Source organism: Cannabis sativa, chromosome 7 (assembly GCF_029168945.1).
Source record: "Cannabis sativa cultivar Pink pepper isolate KNU-18-1 chromosome 7, ASM2916894v1, whole genome shotgun sequence".
Taxonomy (NCBI): Eukaryota; Viridiplantae; Streptophyta; class Magnoliopsida; order Rosales; family Cannabaceae; genus Cannabis; species Cannabis sativa.
Window position 1 is genome coordinate 60790887 of NC_083607.1, and position 17870 is coordinate 60808756.

The 17870-nt window shown below is 37.9% G+C and overlaps 2 protein-coding genes across 2 annotated transcripts; both read right to left on the reverse strand.

Moving 5' to 3' along the window:
* Nucleotides 1–2788: 2788 nt before the first annotated feature.
* Nucleotides 2789–7800, reverse strand: LOC133039794 (uncharacterized). Its single transcript, XM_061118751.1, has 4 exons — nt 7419–7800; nt 7133–7324; nt 6720–7045; nt 2789–3041 (listed from the first exon to the last, which is right to left on the reverse strand). Exons 1-4 carry the CDS (start codon nt 7608–7610, stop codon nt 2789–2791), a joined length of 963 nt encoding a protein of 320 aa, XP_060974734.1. The 5' UTR covers nt 7611–7800.
* Nucleotides 7800–9535, reverse strand: LOC133039795 (uncharacterized). The gene is made up of 4 exons (XM_061118752.1): nt 9516–9535; nt 8508–9372; nt 8234–8410; nt 7800–8113 (listed from the first exon to the last, which is right to left on the reverse strand). The coding sequence occupies exons 1-4, from the start codon at nt 9533–9535 to the stop codon at nt 7808–7810; spliced, it is 1368 nt and encodes a 455-aa protein (XP_060974735.1). The 3' UTR covers nt 7800–7807.
* Between the last annotated feature and the right edge of the window lie 8335 nt (nt 9536–17870).

The window sequence follows — 17870 nt, forward strand, 5'->3', positions numbered from 1 at the left end:
GGGTGAACTCTGAAATTTTACTTTTGTTTTTCATTTACTAAACTTAAATATGTGTGTGTGTGTGGGTGAGGATCCTAGGGTTTCTACTGGGATCGAGCAAGTTCTTGTGAAGAACTTGTTCTGCTAGGGTTTCTAGTTTCGATTCTAAGAGGCTGAGTGTTTGAGTGTTAGGGCTTCGAGACTCTTCCTGAGAAGTCTTTAAGCCTTGGATCAATACGACACAGAGTTTGGTGTCGTGGGGTTTAAACGTTGCCTTTTTTTTTCTAATCTTAAGTTAGACAGAGGAAAGGTCGGTTTTGACCTTGTATACTGATATTATGTGTTTTGTTGGTGTAGGTTAAAGTGGTAAAAATCCTACACAAACTAATGGTTCAATGTACAATGTATTAAAATGGAATAATCTTAGGCACCTTTACTATATGATCTGACCGATATTTGATTGAAGATTACCAGGGGAACTAGAATTCGAACTACCAATATGAACTGCAAAAGATTCAGCCAACTTTACTGCATCTTGAACCCGAAGACGAGGACCATGTTGTCTAACTACAGTGGCAGCTATTTGAGCAGCTAGACCACCCATTGCTCTCAAGTATGATCCTTTTATTCCATATGTGACTAATCTAAATGGCTCTAATATTGTTGAGTATATGCCTATATGTATTATATATGGGATCAAGTTGAGTATTGATTATTTTAAAAGGGAATTACAGAGTGATCACTCTGTATTAGTGTTTCCAATCATTCATTTTTCTACCAAAATGATGAAATAGTTAAATATTCATAGTCTCTACTCTTTCCAATTATTAGAATGAAAGCCATGAAATAGAGAGTTTTATGTAAGAATTCAAGATTAGTGAAAGTTTGGTTTATAAATCTCAACAATAAAAAACTTACAAAACTCAATTATATATATTTGAAAGAAACTTACTACTAGAATGAGAAACATTAACACTTTCAAAAAACTCTAATTAAATCAGGCAAGTTTGGTTTATATATATGATCCAATCCAAACTCTTATTACTGCTATCTCATATCAGATCAAAATATATAATTATTTAATTAAGGACTTAAAATTATTGTATTAGAATCTTTGACAACATTGAATCAATTCATAACTATCATTGTACCAAAATAATAATGTCAAATTAAGCATTAATAATGGAAGACAAACTCAATATTAAAATCAAATCCATGTCTCATATTTTCAAGTACTAAAACAAAAAACATTACTCAACATTATTATTATCTTGAACTCGAATACTTGAAACTCGAATACCAAAATTCTTAGGATGATGAGGACGACGACGATGAATTAAGATCAAGTTTTTTTCCACATGTTTCGAATCTCTTGAGCCATCATTTCTTGAAGAATTTTCAATTTCTTTCCGCCTTCTTGATTTCGCCCACACACCCAACTCGATTGCACCCTCAGCTCATTCATCTTCAAATCCAAAAAACTTAATCTCTTCATAAAGTATTTATATAAAACATGTCCATGTGATAATAAGAATCGATCATCTATAGAACTTGCTTTCATCTCAGGACAACAAAAAACAATTTGAGCAAACAAAATTTCTTTGAGTGTCATTCGAAGCAACTCAAATTCTACATCGCCATCATCAATTAATACCTTCCCCGATTTTGAAAAAATATCCAAACGCTTTTTCTTTACTTATAATCATTAAGTAATAACAAACCACTGTGTTTGAACTGATCAAGTTCTTTCAATCTTCTTATGAGATTCTTCCTTGAAGTGTCAAGCTCCATAGCCATTATTATTATTAATTCTAATTGGGAAATTTCAATTTTTGACCCTAATAATACAACCTATATCAAAATTTATACCCCTTTATAATTTGTACAAATTTAGTCCATTAATTACATGAACTTCCCATTTTACCCTTTTTTTTTAAAAAAAAAAAAAAAAAAAACTAAAATCTGAAAGTGTATTTCTCTCTCTCTCTCTTCCCTCTTCCCTCTCTCTCTCGTGCACCACTCTCTCTCTCTAGGAAAAAATTTGAAAAATTTATGAAAAACCGAAGCTGAAATCCGTCCCACACGATATTATTTGCTGTTGCATGGTTGTTTTCTCGGTGGGTGTTGGTGGAAAACCGAAGCACAATACAACATCACTCAAGAATCTTACACCATTATAATGGGTAAGTTGCATTTTAAGCATTTTGTTTGACTTTATGTAGTTTAAAATTGTTATACGTGTGTTTATTGTTGGAACTGCTGTTTTTTGGTCTGAAATTGTTGAGATCTGGCAGATCTGGTTTTCAGTCGATTTCTGGGTTTTCCAGTGTTATCGATGATATGTCGATGATATGTGGATGGTTTGTCGATGATTATGAAGGAAAGGTCAGTGACGACCATTATCGACGTTATGTCGACATGATGTCGACATGTTATCGACATCATGCAACCAACTTTGGGATTAACTATTTGTCGACATTTTGTCGACATGTTTGTCGACAGAATGTCGACAACAAGCATTTTTGTTGTTTTTGAGAAGTTGTCGATATTTTGTCGACATCATGTCGACAAAATATCGATGCAATGGAAAAATACCGTAGATAAAACATAAACATAACATTGACAGAAAATAAACTTCATTAAAAATAACAAAAAAAAAACATAAAAAAAAAAACAGAAAATAAAAGTTCATAAAAATTAAAAAAAAAACATTAAATAAAACCCACAAACCATAACATAAGAAATTATTTTTTTTTAAATTCTTTGGCTTGTGGGTGAGCCTTGCAATACTTGCATAATGTTCCAGGCTTCACCGGTTTACCGTTGAAGATGCCCAGTTTGCAACGACGGCATCCTTCGGGGAACCTGTGTGGTGGAGCCGCCATTCACTCGCTTTTGCAAATTCTCTTTCAAGTTGCATGAACCTGAACTCGTTACCGTTTCGCTCTCTTTCGAAAGCTCGAGCGGCGTCCAAAACTTTCTGCATTGCAGGAGTAACTATGCCAACGTCATCCTCCTGCTTCAGCTCCTCAGGAGTTAGGATGGGGTATTTGCCGTTCTTTCTTGGGGCCATATTTCAAACTTAAGAGAATAAGAGAAAATTTTTAAGAGTAAGAGATAGGTAGAATACAAGATTTCCCTTTGCTTTTATAGAGCAGTAAAAATGTTGGGAATGTATGAAAATTTAATGGTCATTAAATGCGTAACTGTACAGGGAAAAACGCATGAAATGGCGTATTTATCGACAGAATGTCGATACTATGTCGACATCTTATCGACAACATGCCAATTTAGTGTCACTGCTACCACATTTGTCGACGACATGTCGACTTCATGTCGATATGTTGTCGATCGGACACGTGTCTGACATGCAACGTTTCAGTTGGGAAGGGTTGTTGGAAACGTATGTAAAATTTATTAACATTTAATGTGCAACCGTTTCTATTGTCGATATAATGTCGATGGTATGTCGATAGTATGTCGATGACGAGCATGGTTGTTGTTGTTGTCGATTGTATGTCGATATTATGTCGACACAATGTCGACAATCAGTGCCCTAATTTCTGGTGTTGTGCTTCTCGACATTATGTCTATTGATATCGATGGGATGTCGATGTTTATTTTTTTTTGGTGTTTTTTCCTTTACTCACCTTGTTTTTTTGGTTTGCAATTGCAGGAGACAAAGTGTTCCTTGTTGTATCGTACGATGGTGTTTGGTTATGTGAGAATTATAATTGGATCTACAAAGCAAATAGCCTTGACGTTGACAAGCATAACCGAGACAACCCTACAAGAACTGCGACAAATTTTATATGAAGAGTTGGAAGTTGATCCGGTAGCGTATGATTTAAAGTTGGAGATTTGTTCCTTGTACATGAAGGGAAAAATGGTTGCGCCAGAGGTTATTAAGAGAGAACGCCAACTGAGAACGTTTTTAGAGATGAGGGCAACAATGTCAAATACAGAGTTTATGCCATTATTCGTGACCAAGGTGAGAAAAGTTGGGAATTCGGAGCCTACGCCGCCTACTAATCCTCTCCCTCGGAGTGTGGTAGGGTCTTGCGTTCCCGAAACAGATGTTGGGATTGGTGTGAATGAGGAGGTTCCGGCCAATTTAGAGGTTCCGACCAATTTTGATGTTCCGACCAATGTAGGGCAAGAACAAGAAGCGACAGGATTTCATCAGTTTGAAGAGTTCGATACACCCTTCTACAATAATGATCCTATTGTAGATTTGAATATGGACGATGACCATGATTTAGCAGTCGATGAACCCGTAGCGGGACCATTGTTGAGGTTAGAGTGTGTACCGAGTAACCAAGGTACACAGCGAGAACGACAACCTCGTAGTGAAAATCGCACTACACCTGGAACTAGCAATGAGTCGACTGTGCGTAACTGAAGAACATGCTCGTCATGCAACGTTCTCAACGTTCTCCTCTTTCGAAGTTTGTACCAAGTTCAAAGCTCCCATGTGGACAAAGGAAGATATAATGGAAAATCATGAGCTAACTACTTGTTTACAAAGTAAGGAAGCAGGGGTGATAGAGCTTGGTAATTTTTATGAAAACAAGGAAGAACTGAGACAAGTTGTGGGTAGGTTTGCCCTTAATAACAATTTCGAGTGGATGGTGAAGAAGTCATCCCCTGATGTGTTGTACGTTACATGCAAGGCTCCAGATTGTAAATGGAGATTGAGGGGGAGGAAGAAGATGCATTCTGACAACTTTGAGGTCACTGTATTTCACAATGAACACACATGTAACTTGAATGCGAGACGTTCAGATCACCGTCAAGCAGCACCATGGGTAGTTGGCCACCTTATTAAGGGGAAGTACACCCAAGACGGAACTAAGTACAAGGCTAAAGACATACAGAGGGACATGTTTGACAACTACGGTATCAGTATGAGTTATGTGAAGGCGTGGAGGTGCAGGGGAGATGGGACTTACGTATGCTAGGGGTACGCCCGAGTTTTCATACATGAAGCTTCCCGGGTACTTGTACATGCTTTGGAACGAAGAATCCAGGTACCATTACTGACTTGTACTTAGAGGATGAGCGGTTCAAGTACTGTTTTATATCACTCGGTGCATGTAGAAGGGGCTTTTCTTTTTGTCGTCCTGTTTTGAGTATCGATGGCACCTTCTTGAAGACGAAGTACGGCGGTATAATGTTAGTTGCTGTGGCATACGATGCGAACAACCAATTGTTGTCGGTTGCTTATGGTATCGTTGACAGTGAGAATAACGACTCCTGGACGTATTTCTTACAGAAGTTGAGGGTAGCAATTGGCGTGGTTGAGAACTTAGTGTTTGTGTCAGATAGGCATCAAAGCATTGATCATGCTGTTGAACTCGTTTTTCCCGAAGCAGTCCACTGTGCATGCTATCACCACATTGTTATGAACGTGAACGCCAAATTCAAGACTGATGCTTTTCACAACCAAATATATAATGTTGCTTACGCATGGTCGAAGACTGAATGCGATAGAGAGTTCGAGAAGCTTAGAAAGATGAATCCGGCCATCGCTGCATATGTGGAGAGTATAGGGTTTGAGAAGTGGGCTCACCCTTATTGTTTGGGCGATAGATACAACATCATGACGAGCAACGCCGCCGAAAGCTTCAATAGTGTCACGAAGAGTTCGGGAAATATCCAATAACTACTTTGGTTGAATTTATCAGGTTCACACTCCAATCGTGGTTCGCTGATCGCCTCGAAAATGCTGACAAATGTGCCACCCCTTTGGCCACGCTCTTCGAAAAAAACTTGGCAAAAATTCATGAAAATGCAAGGTACAGGCGCGTCCAACGAAATGGAGCCAATTTGTATAACGTTGGTAGGGGACCTAACGGTGAAAGAGGTGGTGATGTGAATCTAGTTGAAAAAACATGCACTCGCGGCGTGTTCACGTTATTGAAACTCCCTTGCCTTCATGCATGTGCGCGGCATTGAAAACGAACACAAGTGTGTACACGCTTTGCTCACCTTATTATTCAAAAGAAACGTGGAGGAAGATTTACGATGATACCATCAATCTCGCCGGTGACGAGGATGATTGGGTTCTCCTAACACATCAAGAATATGAAAGTTGGGGTACCTGTGGAAAAGAAGCCTGTAGGTCGTCCAAGAAAAAGCAACGCTGGAAGAAGACGGGAGAACCGTTTCCCGTCTGGTGATAAAAAGGTTCTGTACCACGAAACTGCAGCCGCTGTGGTGCTTCAGGCCACAACAGAGCAACATGCAAAGCCCGCATCTGAGGCGTCTTGTACGTATTCGTTGGGAAATTTGATATATTGTAATGATGCATATTTTGTCATAGTTATTTTTGTTGAGGTTGAATATTTTTCAAATATTTTAATTATTTTTAGGTTTAATAGTTATTTTTGTTGAATAATGTTGATATTTTATATTTGAAACCACGTATAATTATCAAAATTTGAACGAAAAGAAAATCTATATATACATAACTGTAATGTTAATTACACAAAATATACAATGTCCCAATAATTACACATATAATCATGACATTTTGGTAAAATAAATCGACACACCACCGTTGACGAAACATGGCTATCCTGGTCCGGCGTCACATCGGTCAATCCACGCTGCATCATGAGATGCTCCACATACTCCATGCAATACACGCCACAATCACCACTAAATGCAAAAAAATGTAAAGTCGGTCTAACGTAAAACATATTTTAATACTATAGTACTTTTTTATCGCTATGTACACGGTTGCCGACTTCGGAACTAAGTCGTGAGTGGCTCGAGTCGCGTGCATTTTTGGAAGCACCGTGATCTCACAGTTAGCTAACGCCATGATCTGGTTGTTATGTGGAAATTCCCCGGTTGCAAGGAGTAGCGAGGGCAGCAGTTCTGCCCAAACCTTCATGATGGGTTCCAAGGCGGTCCAATGACAGACGTTGGAATCACAGTCGTAGACATTAATTTTCCACAGCTCTATGTCGACTTCAACTGTGACCCAGTGTCTTGCCGTGGGAAGGTGCAGAACGAAGTAAATAAACTCGTTACCCCTCCATCTCTCAAAGACTTGGGACTGTAATTACAGAGAACAACGAAACAATTAACAAACCATAATAATCTTCCCAAACAATTAACATTTAAAATCTTACTAAAACAATACCTTATGAAACCCTGTGCAGTAGTCCAGGATATAATCCTCCCATTTAAAGTTTTTCCTCGGACCCTTGTGGCTCGTCCATGCACTGCTGATCATGGCGGTCACGAATGTGGAGAGAATGATACCCTTCTGAGGAAATGTCAGTGGATAGTCGGTGCGTCGCCTCCTCAGCATATGCATTGCTGCATCTATATGCTGCATATAAAGGGAAATGTCAGTTAGACAAAAAAATATATTAATTGCACATAAAGTTGAAAAGTGAAGTAATATTATAAAATACTTTACTTACGTCATCTGTAAGCCATTCCTTTGGTGTGAGCATTACCCAAAAGAATCCTGGACCGTAATCACCACTTCTCAAATCCCGAAGTCGGTGGTTCGGAATGAGTCCAACACACCACTTTCGGAAAGTGGTTAACAATTTCTCATCCGGTGGCTCCAGGGGATCAAAAGTCGAAGATGGCCTATGTCTCCTCTTCATCTCCGTATAGTCACCGAACCATACAAAAGGCTTTCTCTTCCTCTTCCGACTCTTAACCACTGCAGGTTGTGCCTCTATGGACAGAATCTCACCCTGCGACTCGGTGTCATGTACATGGATAAGAGGTTGTGCCTCGATCGGAGTCGCTGGAGCTCCCTCATAAGGATCGTAATCGTCGGGGAAGACCTCATCCTCTTCTACTGGGGGTGAAGCAGCTGGTGGTGGGGTAGATGGATCTCGCTTGGGGCCTCCGGTGCTGAAGCTGTCGTTGGCGGACGATTCAACATGGCCAATATGTGTCTGAGCTGCTCCATAATTACGTTCTGACCACCCTTCAGCTCTACATGGCTGGTCTCGTATGCCTTCTTCAGCTCGGCCTGAGCAGCATACAGACCCTGAGTGTCAGCCTCGATCCTATCCAACCGAGCCACTAAATCAGTGTACTCGGCACCCCGAACGCCTGATGAAGATGGTGCACTGGGCTGAGGTTCTGAACCAGTGGCCTGAAAAAATATATATCAAAAAAATACGGTAAGCATACGATAATTCCACAATGTAACAAATATCACAAAACAAAAATAATAAAAAATGAAGACATAAAAAAAAGTTCCAAAAATTGGTACCTGAGTGTCTCTTTCCTGAGTGTCTGGGACCTGAGTCTCTGGTACCTGACTACCTGCCTCAGCCTCTGTGTCATCCACAACATCATCAACCAGGTTCTCCACACCATCGTAAGAAATTGTCCTCACAAATGCCTCCTCCTCTGTCCGTGGAAGTAGCCCCTTCACCACTTCCAGATTCTGTTTATGGTTTAAAAAATATCAAAATAAAACCATTTAGCATTTATTACAAGCATTTATGTTAAATAATTATTCAGAACATAAGTGAAAATCATACCCGTCTAGAAAATAATGCGCTGATGTCTTTCTTCCCCATATCGCCTTTGCTCGTCCAGCTAAGCATCCTGGGGAACCGAATCCCGTGGTTCGTGCCATACCTCTTGCCAACCTCCAAAATGGCCTCGTACGCCCAATATTGGACTGCAGGTGCGAAGCCATATGCTGTGTATTTGCACTCGTGCTGAACATCCGAACTCAGCTTCTTCTCGTAGTTGGCCTTCTGTTTCAACATGTCTTTCTGAAGCGAGTGCATGAGTCTGGCGAATGAGTGCTTCCCCCAAGGAATCCGGAAGAAGAACTCGAGGTCTTCCACATATCTAAGTATGTGAGGCGTGATCAGCGCGTTGGCCTCGCGGCCCAGAAGCACTGACTCCACAAACAAGCACAAGCCGAGCTTGTACAAGTCTTCCGGGTTCTGGCAGTTTGTGAACTGAAGTTGGAGTGCTTCTGTCTTCACAGTATCAGACCGGTTGAAATATTTGTTGATCAATCGGTCTGACCCCGAGCGCGCGACCTGCGCAGCCTTCTCCTCTTCTGTTGGCCCCGAGGAGAAGTCCAAACCCGTAATGAGTGCAAACTCCAGCACCCCGAATCGGACCTCCTTCCGACCAACATAAAACCTCATCCTCAACTCCTCCTGAGCATCCACTTTCATTTTGTGGAGCATCAGCTGGTGAAATAACACCGAGGAGAATGTCAGTGGTACGGCATTCCAGAAGCTCCCGAAACGGCTTTCCTTCGCCGTGTTGTTAAGGTTGAACTCCTCAAACCGAGCTTTAATTTTGGCAAAAATTCCAGTGCCCCTATATGTGACCCGGCCAGTGAAATGCTCGGGTCTTTGGAATAATCGATCCGGGAGCCATCTGAAAAAACAAAAAACAAATCAATATAACTGCCACAAAAATTTAAAAAATAGTCGACATAACATCGACATCATGTCGATATTCTGTCGACATTATCAAACAGTAAGTATACAAAAAATTTGGTCGACAAACAGTCGACATACTGTCGACATGTAGTCGACATTATCACAGAAACAGTTTAAAATAACATTGTGGACAACATGTCGACAATCTGTCGACATCCTGTCGACATGTTGTCGACATTATCAAACATATGTCAACTACATAACAATAGTCGACAAGCTATCGACATAAGGTAGATACCCTATCGATATTATAGACCTCCACTTTTATTCCAAATACGGTCGACATCCTATCGACATACCAATGATATCCTATCGACATACACTAACATATATCAACTACATAACAATAGTCGACAAGCTATCGACATAAGGTAGATATCCTATCGATATTATAGACCTCCACTTTTATTCCAAATAAGGTCGACATCCTATCGACATACCAATGATATCCTATCGACATACACTAACAACACAGACTCAAACACTTTCAATCTTGTCGACATTATATCGATAACCTATCGACAAGTCATCGACAACTTGTTTGAACAATAAAACACTACTGATTAACATGCAGAAAAACAAGCACAAGTTCGTATACACATCCTAAAACAATCTAATCAGAATAACATACACAAATTTCCATCCAATTCTATGAAAATTCTATTTTTTAATAAGAAAAAAACTTACCTTTGACTGTTCGTGGTTTTGGGGATGACCTCTGTTCTGGTTTTCGTGGCTACGACCTCTGAAAATTGGTTGGGTTCCAATGTCGGCCGTGCGTGTGGGTGGGTTGGGTTCCAATGTCGAGAGCAATAGGCAGAGAAAGAGAGACGGGTCCTGCTCGTGGGTTGGGTTCGCCTCGTTTGTTGGGTTCGTGGTGGAGATGGGTTTGCTGGTTTGGGGGTTTGGGGTTTACGGGTTCCTGGTTCGTGGTGGAGATGGGTCGAGGTCGACGTTTCTGGTTTGTGAAGAGGGAAAGTCAGAGAGAGAGAGCGAGAGAGGGAAAGTGAGAGAGAGGGAAAGTCAGAGTGGGAAAGAGAGAGTGGGAAAATTAAATGGAAGGGGTATTTTGGGTAGAATTTGAAAATAGTGGAATTGTTTTGTATAAATTAGTAAGGGGTATAAAATTTGATATAAGATATATTATTAAGGGCAAAAATTGAAATTTCCCTTCTAATTTCCTATGAAATCAAAACAAGTAATTTCTTGAAAAGAAAGGTTGGTTTTTGTAAATTAATAATATGAATTATTATTGAAAATAAACGTTATTATATATTCTTGCCACTATTATATATAGTTTAGTCATTAGTACAAGCATATTAAAAAAATTGCGTTTATCTTCTTATTATCTTCGATATTTTAATTTAAAAATAAAATTTTGTCACATTTATTTAATCATAAAATTAGTTATTAATTATAAGAAAATTTTTAAATAGTGGTATGAAAATATTTGTCGAGCAATTTTTTTTTTTTTGGAAGCAATTAATATTAACAAAACAGTTTATAGTTAAGAGTTTATAATGTTTTTTTTAAAGCCTACAATTTTATTGATTAAATTAAAAAGTTAAATAGTCAGCCTCTTAATTCTTCGATCGTTTGACAAAAAAATTAAAAATATTGCAATAATCTAGCACTCAGAAAACACAACAGTATAAATTGTTGCAACAGGTTCATTCAACCAGCTCGTAGTTTGAGTACTCAACTATTGTGCAAGGTATGTAACTACACTACTACCAATCCCTTCAGTCCCAGAGAACTTGTTATTCCCAACTATTAACAGTGATTTAACTGCGAGCCATAGAAGAACAAATGAGAACTAACAACGAAACAAAACAAAATCATGTTACATAGACAAGACTAAAACACTCAAAATAAAGTCACAGAAACAAGACCAAAACACTCAAAACCATGTCATAAAGATAAAGTAGCAAAAATCGAATCGCAATAGCAAAATATAACCCCGACCAAGCTAAACATATGCCTAGAAAAGGTCGGCAACCAGAAAAAAAAAAAAGTCCAACCTCGTGTAGCTATAAATTTAGGAACAAGAAACCCTAAATTTTTAAATTGGTTTGTTTCCAAGTTAAGTCATGAGTTTATAAGTGTTTGGTTTAATAAAGGGTTAATACCATTTTGGACTCTATATTTTACAAAAATTATTAATTGGACCCTCTATTTTGTAAAATGATCAATTAAATCTTGTATTTTCTATAATGGTACAAAATATCCATGAGCGCAATTTTTTTTATAATTGTTTTTCTTAGGGCTGTTCATCCGATCCAATCCACACTTTTTTGGTCAAACAACATCCAATCTTATTATGTAATAAATTATATTTCCAAGAGTAATATTTCATTTTTTGATTTGAGTTTTTTTTTAATAGAAGTGTTCTTTATTAGCTTGAGTAATCGCTCATTAAAATAGACATGAAGTCCATAGGAACACTGTTAATAGGAAACATACGTTCAGCAAGAGAAGTAGAGTGCCGGGCAACAAAGTGTGCGGCACAATTCGCAGAACGCTTAACAAAAAATAAAGCAACATTATACAAACTTTTGAACATGTTTTTGCACTCATCAACAATAAAACCGAAACCAGAAGCAATGAATTCAGCACTTCGAATTGCCTCTACACAGACCAAACTATCCGATTCAATGACTGCCTGTGTGTAGTTGTTGCACTTTAGCCAACTTAAAGCCTCTTTTATCCCCATAATTTCAGCTAACTCGGCTGAGACTTTTCCGCTGTTGCAGCCAGCAAAGACTGAGATCAAATCCCCATTCGAGTTCCTCACCACACACCCATAGCCATGCTTAGAATCTCGATTGAAAGTGGCTGCGTCAACATTGAGCTTAATACCTGAAACCGGTTTGATCCAATGCTCCGAACCGTCACCTGCTTTAAGAGGAGACATCAAAGGGATATTCTCCCTACCTTGAGCTTTGAGAAATTGATTAAGACTCGAGTTGGCGAACACGACCACATCCCGAACAGAACGAACACGCTGCTGCCATATTAAATCATTTCTAGCTGACCAAATTGCCCAACAAAACACTACAATTTTGCCCAAGACCTCCTTGTCTACTCTGTTGGCCGAAGCTTCCAGCCATGACAGCAAAGAAGGAGACTCTCTGCCAGCAGTAGAGAGGCCCGAGAACTCCCAACACGCCCAAGCAAATGGACAAAAAACAAGAAGATGCACTTCCGTTTCCGCGTAGACACCACACATGTGGCAAGTGTTATCAACCAAAACTTTTTTTATGCAAAGATTAGCCTTGGTTGCAAGACAATTTGAAGTCGCTCTCCAAACCAGGTCCTTGGTCTTCGGTGGGACTTTCAAAGCCCACATTCTTTTCCAAAACTGAGAGCCCTGGGGGATGTACAAATGGTGTTTTTGGTCTTGAAGCAGTTTCTACGCGCTATGGACAGAGTAGAAACCGTTTTTCTTAGCGAGCCAATACCAAGAATCAGCCCCACCTGACTGTGGGATGGGTATACCGCAGGATAATAGCAGCCTCCGTAGGAGAAAATAGATCACACACAACCTCAGAATCCCACCTTTGCTGTCCTATTTGGAATAAACTGTTGACAGTGAAATTTTCCATTCCAGGGACAATCGGGGAAGGGTAGTATTTATCCATAACATGAAGCCATGGATCTGAGGTAATCTAAACAGTTAAACCGGCTTCAATTCGCTTCCTTAAACCAAGCTTAATGGTGTCCTTTGCCGCATAAATACTGCCCTAAATAAAGCTCGGGTTTGAGCCCAATTCTGCGAACAAATAATTTCCATTTGGATAGTATCTAGCTTTGAAGACTTTACTAGCTAGAGAATCATGTCTAAAAAGCAATCTCCACCCTTGCTCGCCTAGCATTGCAAGGTTGAAATCTCTTAAATTACGAAACCCCATACCGCCTTCAACTTTGTGTTTAGTCATTCTATCCCAACTCATCCAACTAATGCCACTCCCATTACCATTAGAGTTATTGGATTTCTACCAGAAGCTCGCCATCAATCTCTCTAGTTCCTTACAAGTGCCAATTGGGAAGAGAAAAACATTCATGGCATACGACGGGAGCGATTGAACCACAGACTTGATGAGCACTTCTTTACCAGCTCGCGAAAGGAATTTACCTTCCCAACTATTTATTCTTGACTTCATTCTCTCCTTAAGAAATCCCAACACCGCATTTTTATTACGACCAACGATACTTGGGAGCCCCAAATACATACTATCCGCCCCTGTTTCTTGAATGTGCATCAAGTCACAAATCCGGCTCCTAGTGTTCATCATGGTGTTTGAACTAAAGAAAGCCAAAGATTTATGAAGGTTGACCTTTTGGCCTGAGGCGACTTCAAAAACATGTAATAGCGAGAGAACACGAGATGCTTCTTCCTCTGTTGCTTGACAATACACATAACTATCATCCGCAAACAGCAAATGGGAGATACTAGGCGCACTCCTAGCAACTTTACACCCCGTGAGAAGATGATTGGCTTCATAATGATTAATCAAGGAAGACAAGCCTTCGGCACACACAATAAAAGATAGGGAGATAATGGACAACCTTGCCGAATGCCTCTAGTGGGAATGATTTGTAATACCCGGTAAAAATATACATATATTTTAAATTTTATTTGTTATACAATTTGTGTGAGAATAAATATTCATTTATTTCTAATAATAGTGAATAGAGACTATTGCTTAGAATAGTATTGATAGATTTCTAAACATAGTTGAAATTATAGTAAGTGTCAAGGTAAAATTATGGTGTTTTTACGAATTAGAATAATTACTCAATTAAAGCCCAATATGAAAGTCTATTAGAGTTTTATAGATTATTTAGTGGGTTTAATCTATTGTATGAAGTGCATTAAATAACATTATAATGGAATTAATGTCACAAAAATTCGTAGGTTTTGATAAATTCGCAGGATTAAAAACTGTTTTACTAAAATGATCATATCTAGAGTTTTAGAGCTCCGATTGAGGTGATTCCAGTGGTGTTGGAAAGATAATTCAAAGATCCATAAATTTTGTAGAAATAGTTATATCATAATTCGGAATTTTTCTAGGTGAAAACTGAGCCTAAAGTTACGAAATAAAGGGCTTACTTTTAAAATTTAAAAATTTAGATATTTGTTGATTTAATAATATTTTAGCATTTTATTATATATTATTATTTTTAGTTAACCTAAACCTATCAGAATACGATATCTCATAATCTTTTTATCAAACCCTAGCCTCATTCTTCTTCATGTTTGCTCCTCTCAAACCTTCCACAATTCTTCTTATTTTCTACCTTCATTCTTAAAGTTTTGGATTTATAATCAAGGCTTGCGGGCTTGAGACATCGAATAGAAATATGTGAAGAGGTATGAAATATTTTCTTGCTCAATAATGCTAAATGTTATCTAGGGTTCGGATCTATTATATTTTTTTCGTTTTCAGAAAAACAAGTTTCAGTAAAGTGATGATATCTCTCTTGATATTGATCCGTTTTTAGAGATTTTTATATCGTTGGAAAGCTTATTCGATTTCCCATAAGTTTTATGAAGAAACTTTTTGTTAATTCGAAGTCATACTATGTCAAAAAGTTAGTTTTATTTAATATCATGTGATTCGTTTCTTGAATCTTGTTCTTGCAAAACTGTTTTGGTAAAATTGTAATATCTCCTCGAATATAATTCCAATTTCAAAGATTTTGGTATCATTGGAAAGGGAATTTAATTTCCTAAAACTTTGATGAAGATGTTATCTTTTAGTTCTGAACCATTCAATGTCAAAAGTTTGTATTTTTGCTAAGTTGTGTAATTCGTCACTCCATATTTCTTCTCAGAAACAGTTTCAGTAAAACAATCATAACTCCCTCAGTTTTAATCCATTTTTAATAATCTTTATATCATTGGAAAGATAATGAAATTTTCTATAATTTTTATGAAGACAACTTTCACTGAATTAGTATATTTGTTGGTCAAAAATAGTGATCTTTCTGCTGTACTGTAAGAGTACGAATTTTAATGTTAGGGTCTTGAACCATGTGTTGTTATAGGTAGTAGTGACGAGATAACAAGTCTTAAGCAGTGGGATTTGAGGATCTTGTCCTCAACAAGAAAATTTATTGAGGTGCTTGGAGTAGCAAGAAGGTGTTCTTAACAACTGAGGTAAGAAGAGTGGACATCTGTGCACAGGGTGTATGTTGAAACATACAACTGTATTATGGGTTTGTATTTACATGTTTTATTCTATGGTAGATTGTTGTTTTATGCTAATGTTATTAGTGTGTGATAGTGATAAGGCTTTTGACTGTTTGTGTAAGGATAGCACTTATAGGATAGGTTTTCTGCTGCTAGTGTGAGCATAGCACTGCAGGATATATTTTTGGCTGCTTGTATGGGTTTACTTGCAGGTTATCCTTTCATGGGTGAGTACAACTTGTGAAAAGGGATTGCCCTATTGGATGCCGAGTGTGAGAACAACACAAGGCAGGGTAAGTTACACTTCATGTCTGATCAACATGAGTGGGAGTAGATTATCGTATGTGAGGACAATGTGCGATAAGATACTATGTGTTATGTGTGTGAGTATAGCATGTGTTGAGATTACACTGTGATATGATGTTGTATTGTATGTAAGAATAATATGTGATATGACATGTTGTTATATGTATGCAAGTATGGTATGAATTGATTTGATGTTGTGATATTGTTATACTTATGACTATGTTATCTGGTTGGGGGGGTTATGTCCTACATAGCTCTTCTTACTGGGCGTTAGCTCACGGGTACTCTGTGTGCAGGTAAAGGCAAAACTATATAGTGAGGGTGGCGAGCTCGAGGCGTGGATTACATGTTAGGGGATTGTCACGATGTTTTGGTTTAAAAATATTTCATTTAAGATTATGATTCAAATAGTTTTTGTAAAGCTTTATATTTTAAGGTTATGAATAAATAAATGTTTTGTTTTAAAAATAATGAGATCTCATGCTTAGTTATTTTTCATTAAAGAAGTCTTTTATTGTCTTTATCTTAAATGGTTTTAAACGGACTAGCTAGTGTGACGTCTCGGGAAATCGGGGCGTTACAATATGGTATCAGAGCAATACGGTCCTAAAGGATGTGGTTGACCCTAACATGTAAAGTTCATTGCCACAAGACGAGCTCGACTCACTGTACTGTAAGTTTTAGTTAATCTGTTGAATTTTGGTTAAGGGTGAAATCTAATCATTAAGGTTATAATAGAAGAATAGATTGTGACAGTCAGTAGCCCCGTGATTCGTAAGGAAATTAGATAGTTTTGTATGTGTTTATCTGCATAAATTTAAATTCTTTATGTATTGAAATATGACTTATGATTTGTTTTTATGAATATGTATATGGTACTGAGAATGTGTGGTATGGACACAATATGAGTTTGTGAATTGATATATAGATTATGGTTGTATGACTTGTATATGTTGTATGTTGTATGTTGTGTATTGTATGTTGTATGGTGTATGGTTTATGTTGTATGTTATATGTTGTATGCTAACGTCTCAGGTAAAGTGAGGGACCATGGTGGGGTATGATACGGGATAAGGCCGTTGAATGTAGAGATACCCTACCCTACATTTTACTGAGTCGTGTATGAGATTGTTATGGTGGGTATGATACGGTTGTCATATCGTTGAATATAGAGATACCCTATCCTATAACAATGGTAGGGCTGCATAGGCCCATGTTATTATATGGGCAGATTAGGCCCAGGATATTGTAGGGTCAGGCTAGGCCCGGGTTATGTAAGTAATGGCTATGATATGCCAATGTTATGGTAAAGACATGATATGATTGAAATAATTTTTATATGTTATTGCTGTGATTGTGCTATGAGTATGATGTTAGGGTTGTGATCCCTACATATATGTAATGGTTTCGTTTAGTACAAATAAATGGTATATGATTAAGCGAGTAAAGAAAAATATATATGAGAATTGGATTAAGCGATTTTCGTTCTCGAGTTATTCTTAGAAAGTGTGATGTTGATAGTAAATTTTATTCATATTTCATTAGTTGGATGGATTAGTAGATGTTTCTTTTATAGTGATATGCATGTAGCTCATTCCTGAGAGTATGTTAACTTGTATGCTTCTAAGCCTATATATTGGCTAGCTCGCATGTGTAAGAAGACCTTTAACGATCTTTAGCTTACATGTAGTTCATGTAATTTATAGAAGACATGTGGTCTGTTTGAATGACATCGGTTTGTTGATGATATATTGGATCGTTATGTGTAGGGCAACATTCTTAATAATTATGCTACGTAACTATAATAACGGAATTGTAGCTTTATGGAGGAAATTAAGTAAAAAAAAAAAAATTAACATTCAATGAAAGAATGGGAACAATTAAAGAGAAGTTTGCATAAGTTCTTCTGCCCTACTCCTTGTTGTTTG

Bases quoted from the DNA above. Each gene is read 5' to 3' on its own strand.
- LOC133039794 (XM_061118751.1), bottom strand. From the start codon at position 7,610: ATGAAGAGGAGACATAGGCCATCTTCGACTTTTGATCCCCTGGAGCCA. The intron at 7,325-7,418 runs GTAAGTAAAGTA...CTTTATATGCAG, and splicing joins AGGAATGGCTTACAGATGAC to CATATAGATGCAGCAATGCA. The intron at 3,042-6,719 runs GTACATAGCGAT...TATGGCCCCAAG, and splicing joins GTTCCGAAGTCGGCAACCGT to AAAGAACGGCAAATACCCCA.
- LOC133039795 (XM_061118752.1), bottom strand. From the start codon at position 9,535: ATGTCGACTACATGTCGACA. The intron at 9,373-9,515 runs GTATGTCGACTG...TTGTTTTTTCAG, and splicing joins ATGTCGACTACATGTCGACA to ATGGCTCCCGGATCGATTAT. The intron at 8,114-8,233 runs GTACCAATTTTT...ATATTTTTTCAG, and splicing joins CTCAGGAAAGAGACACTCAG to GCCACTGGTTCAGAACCTCA.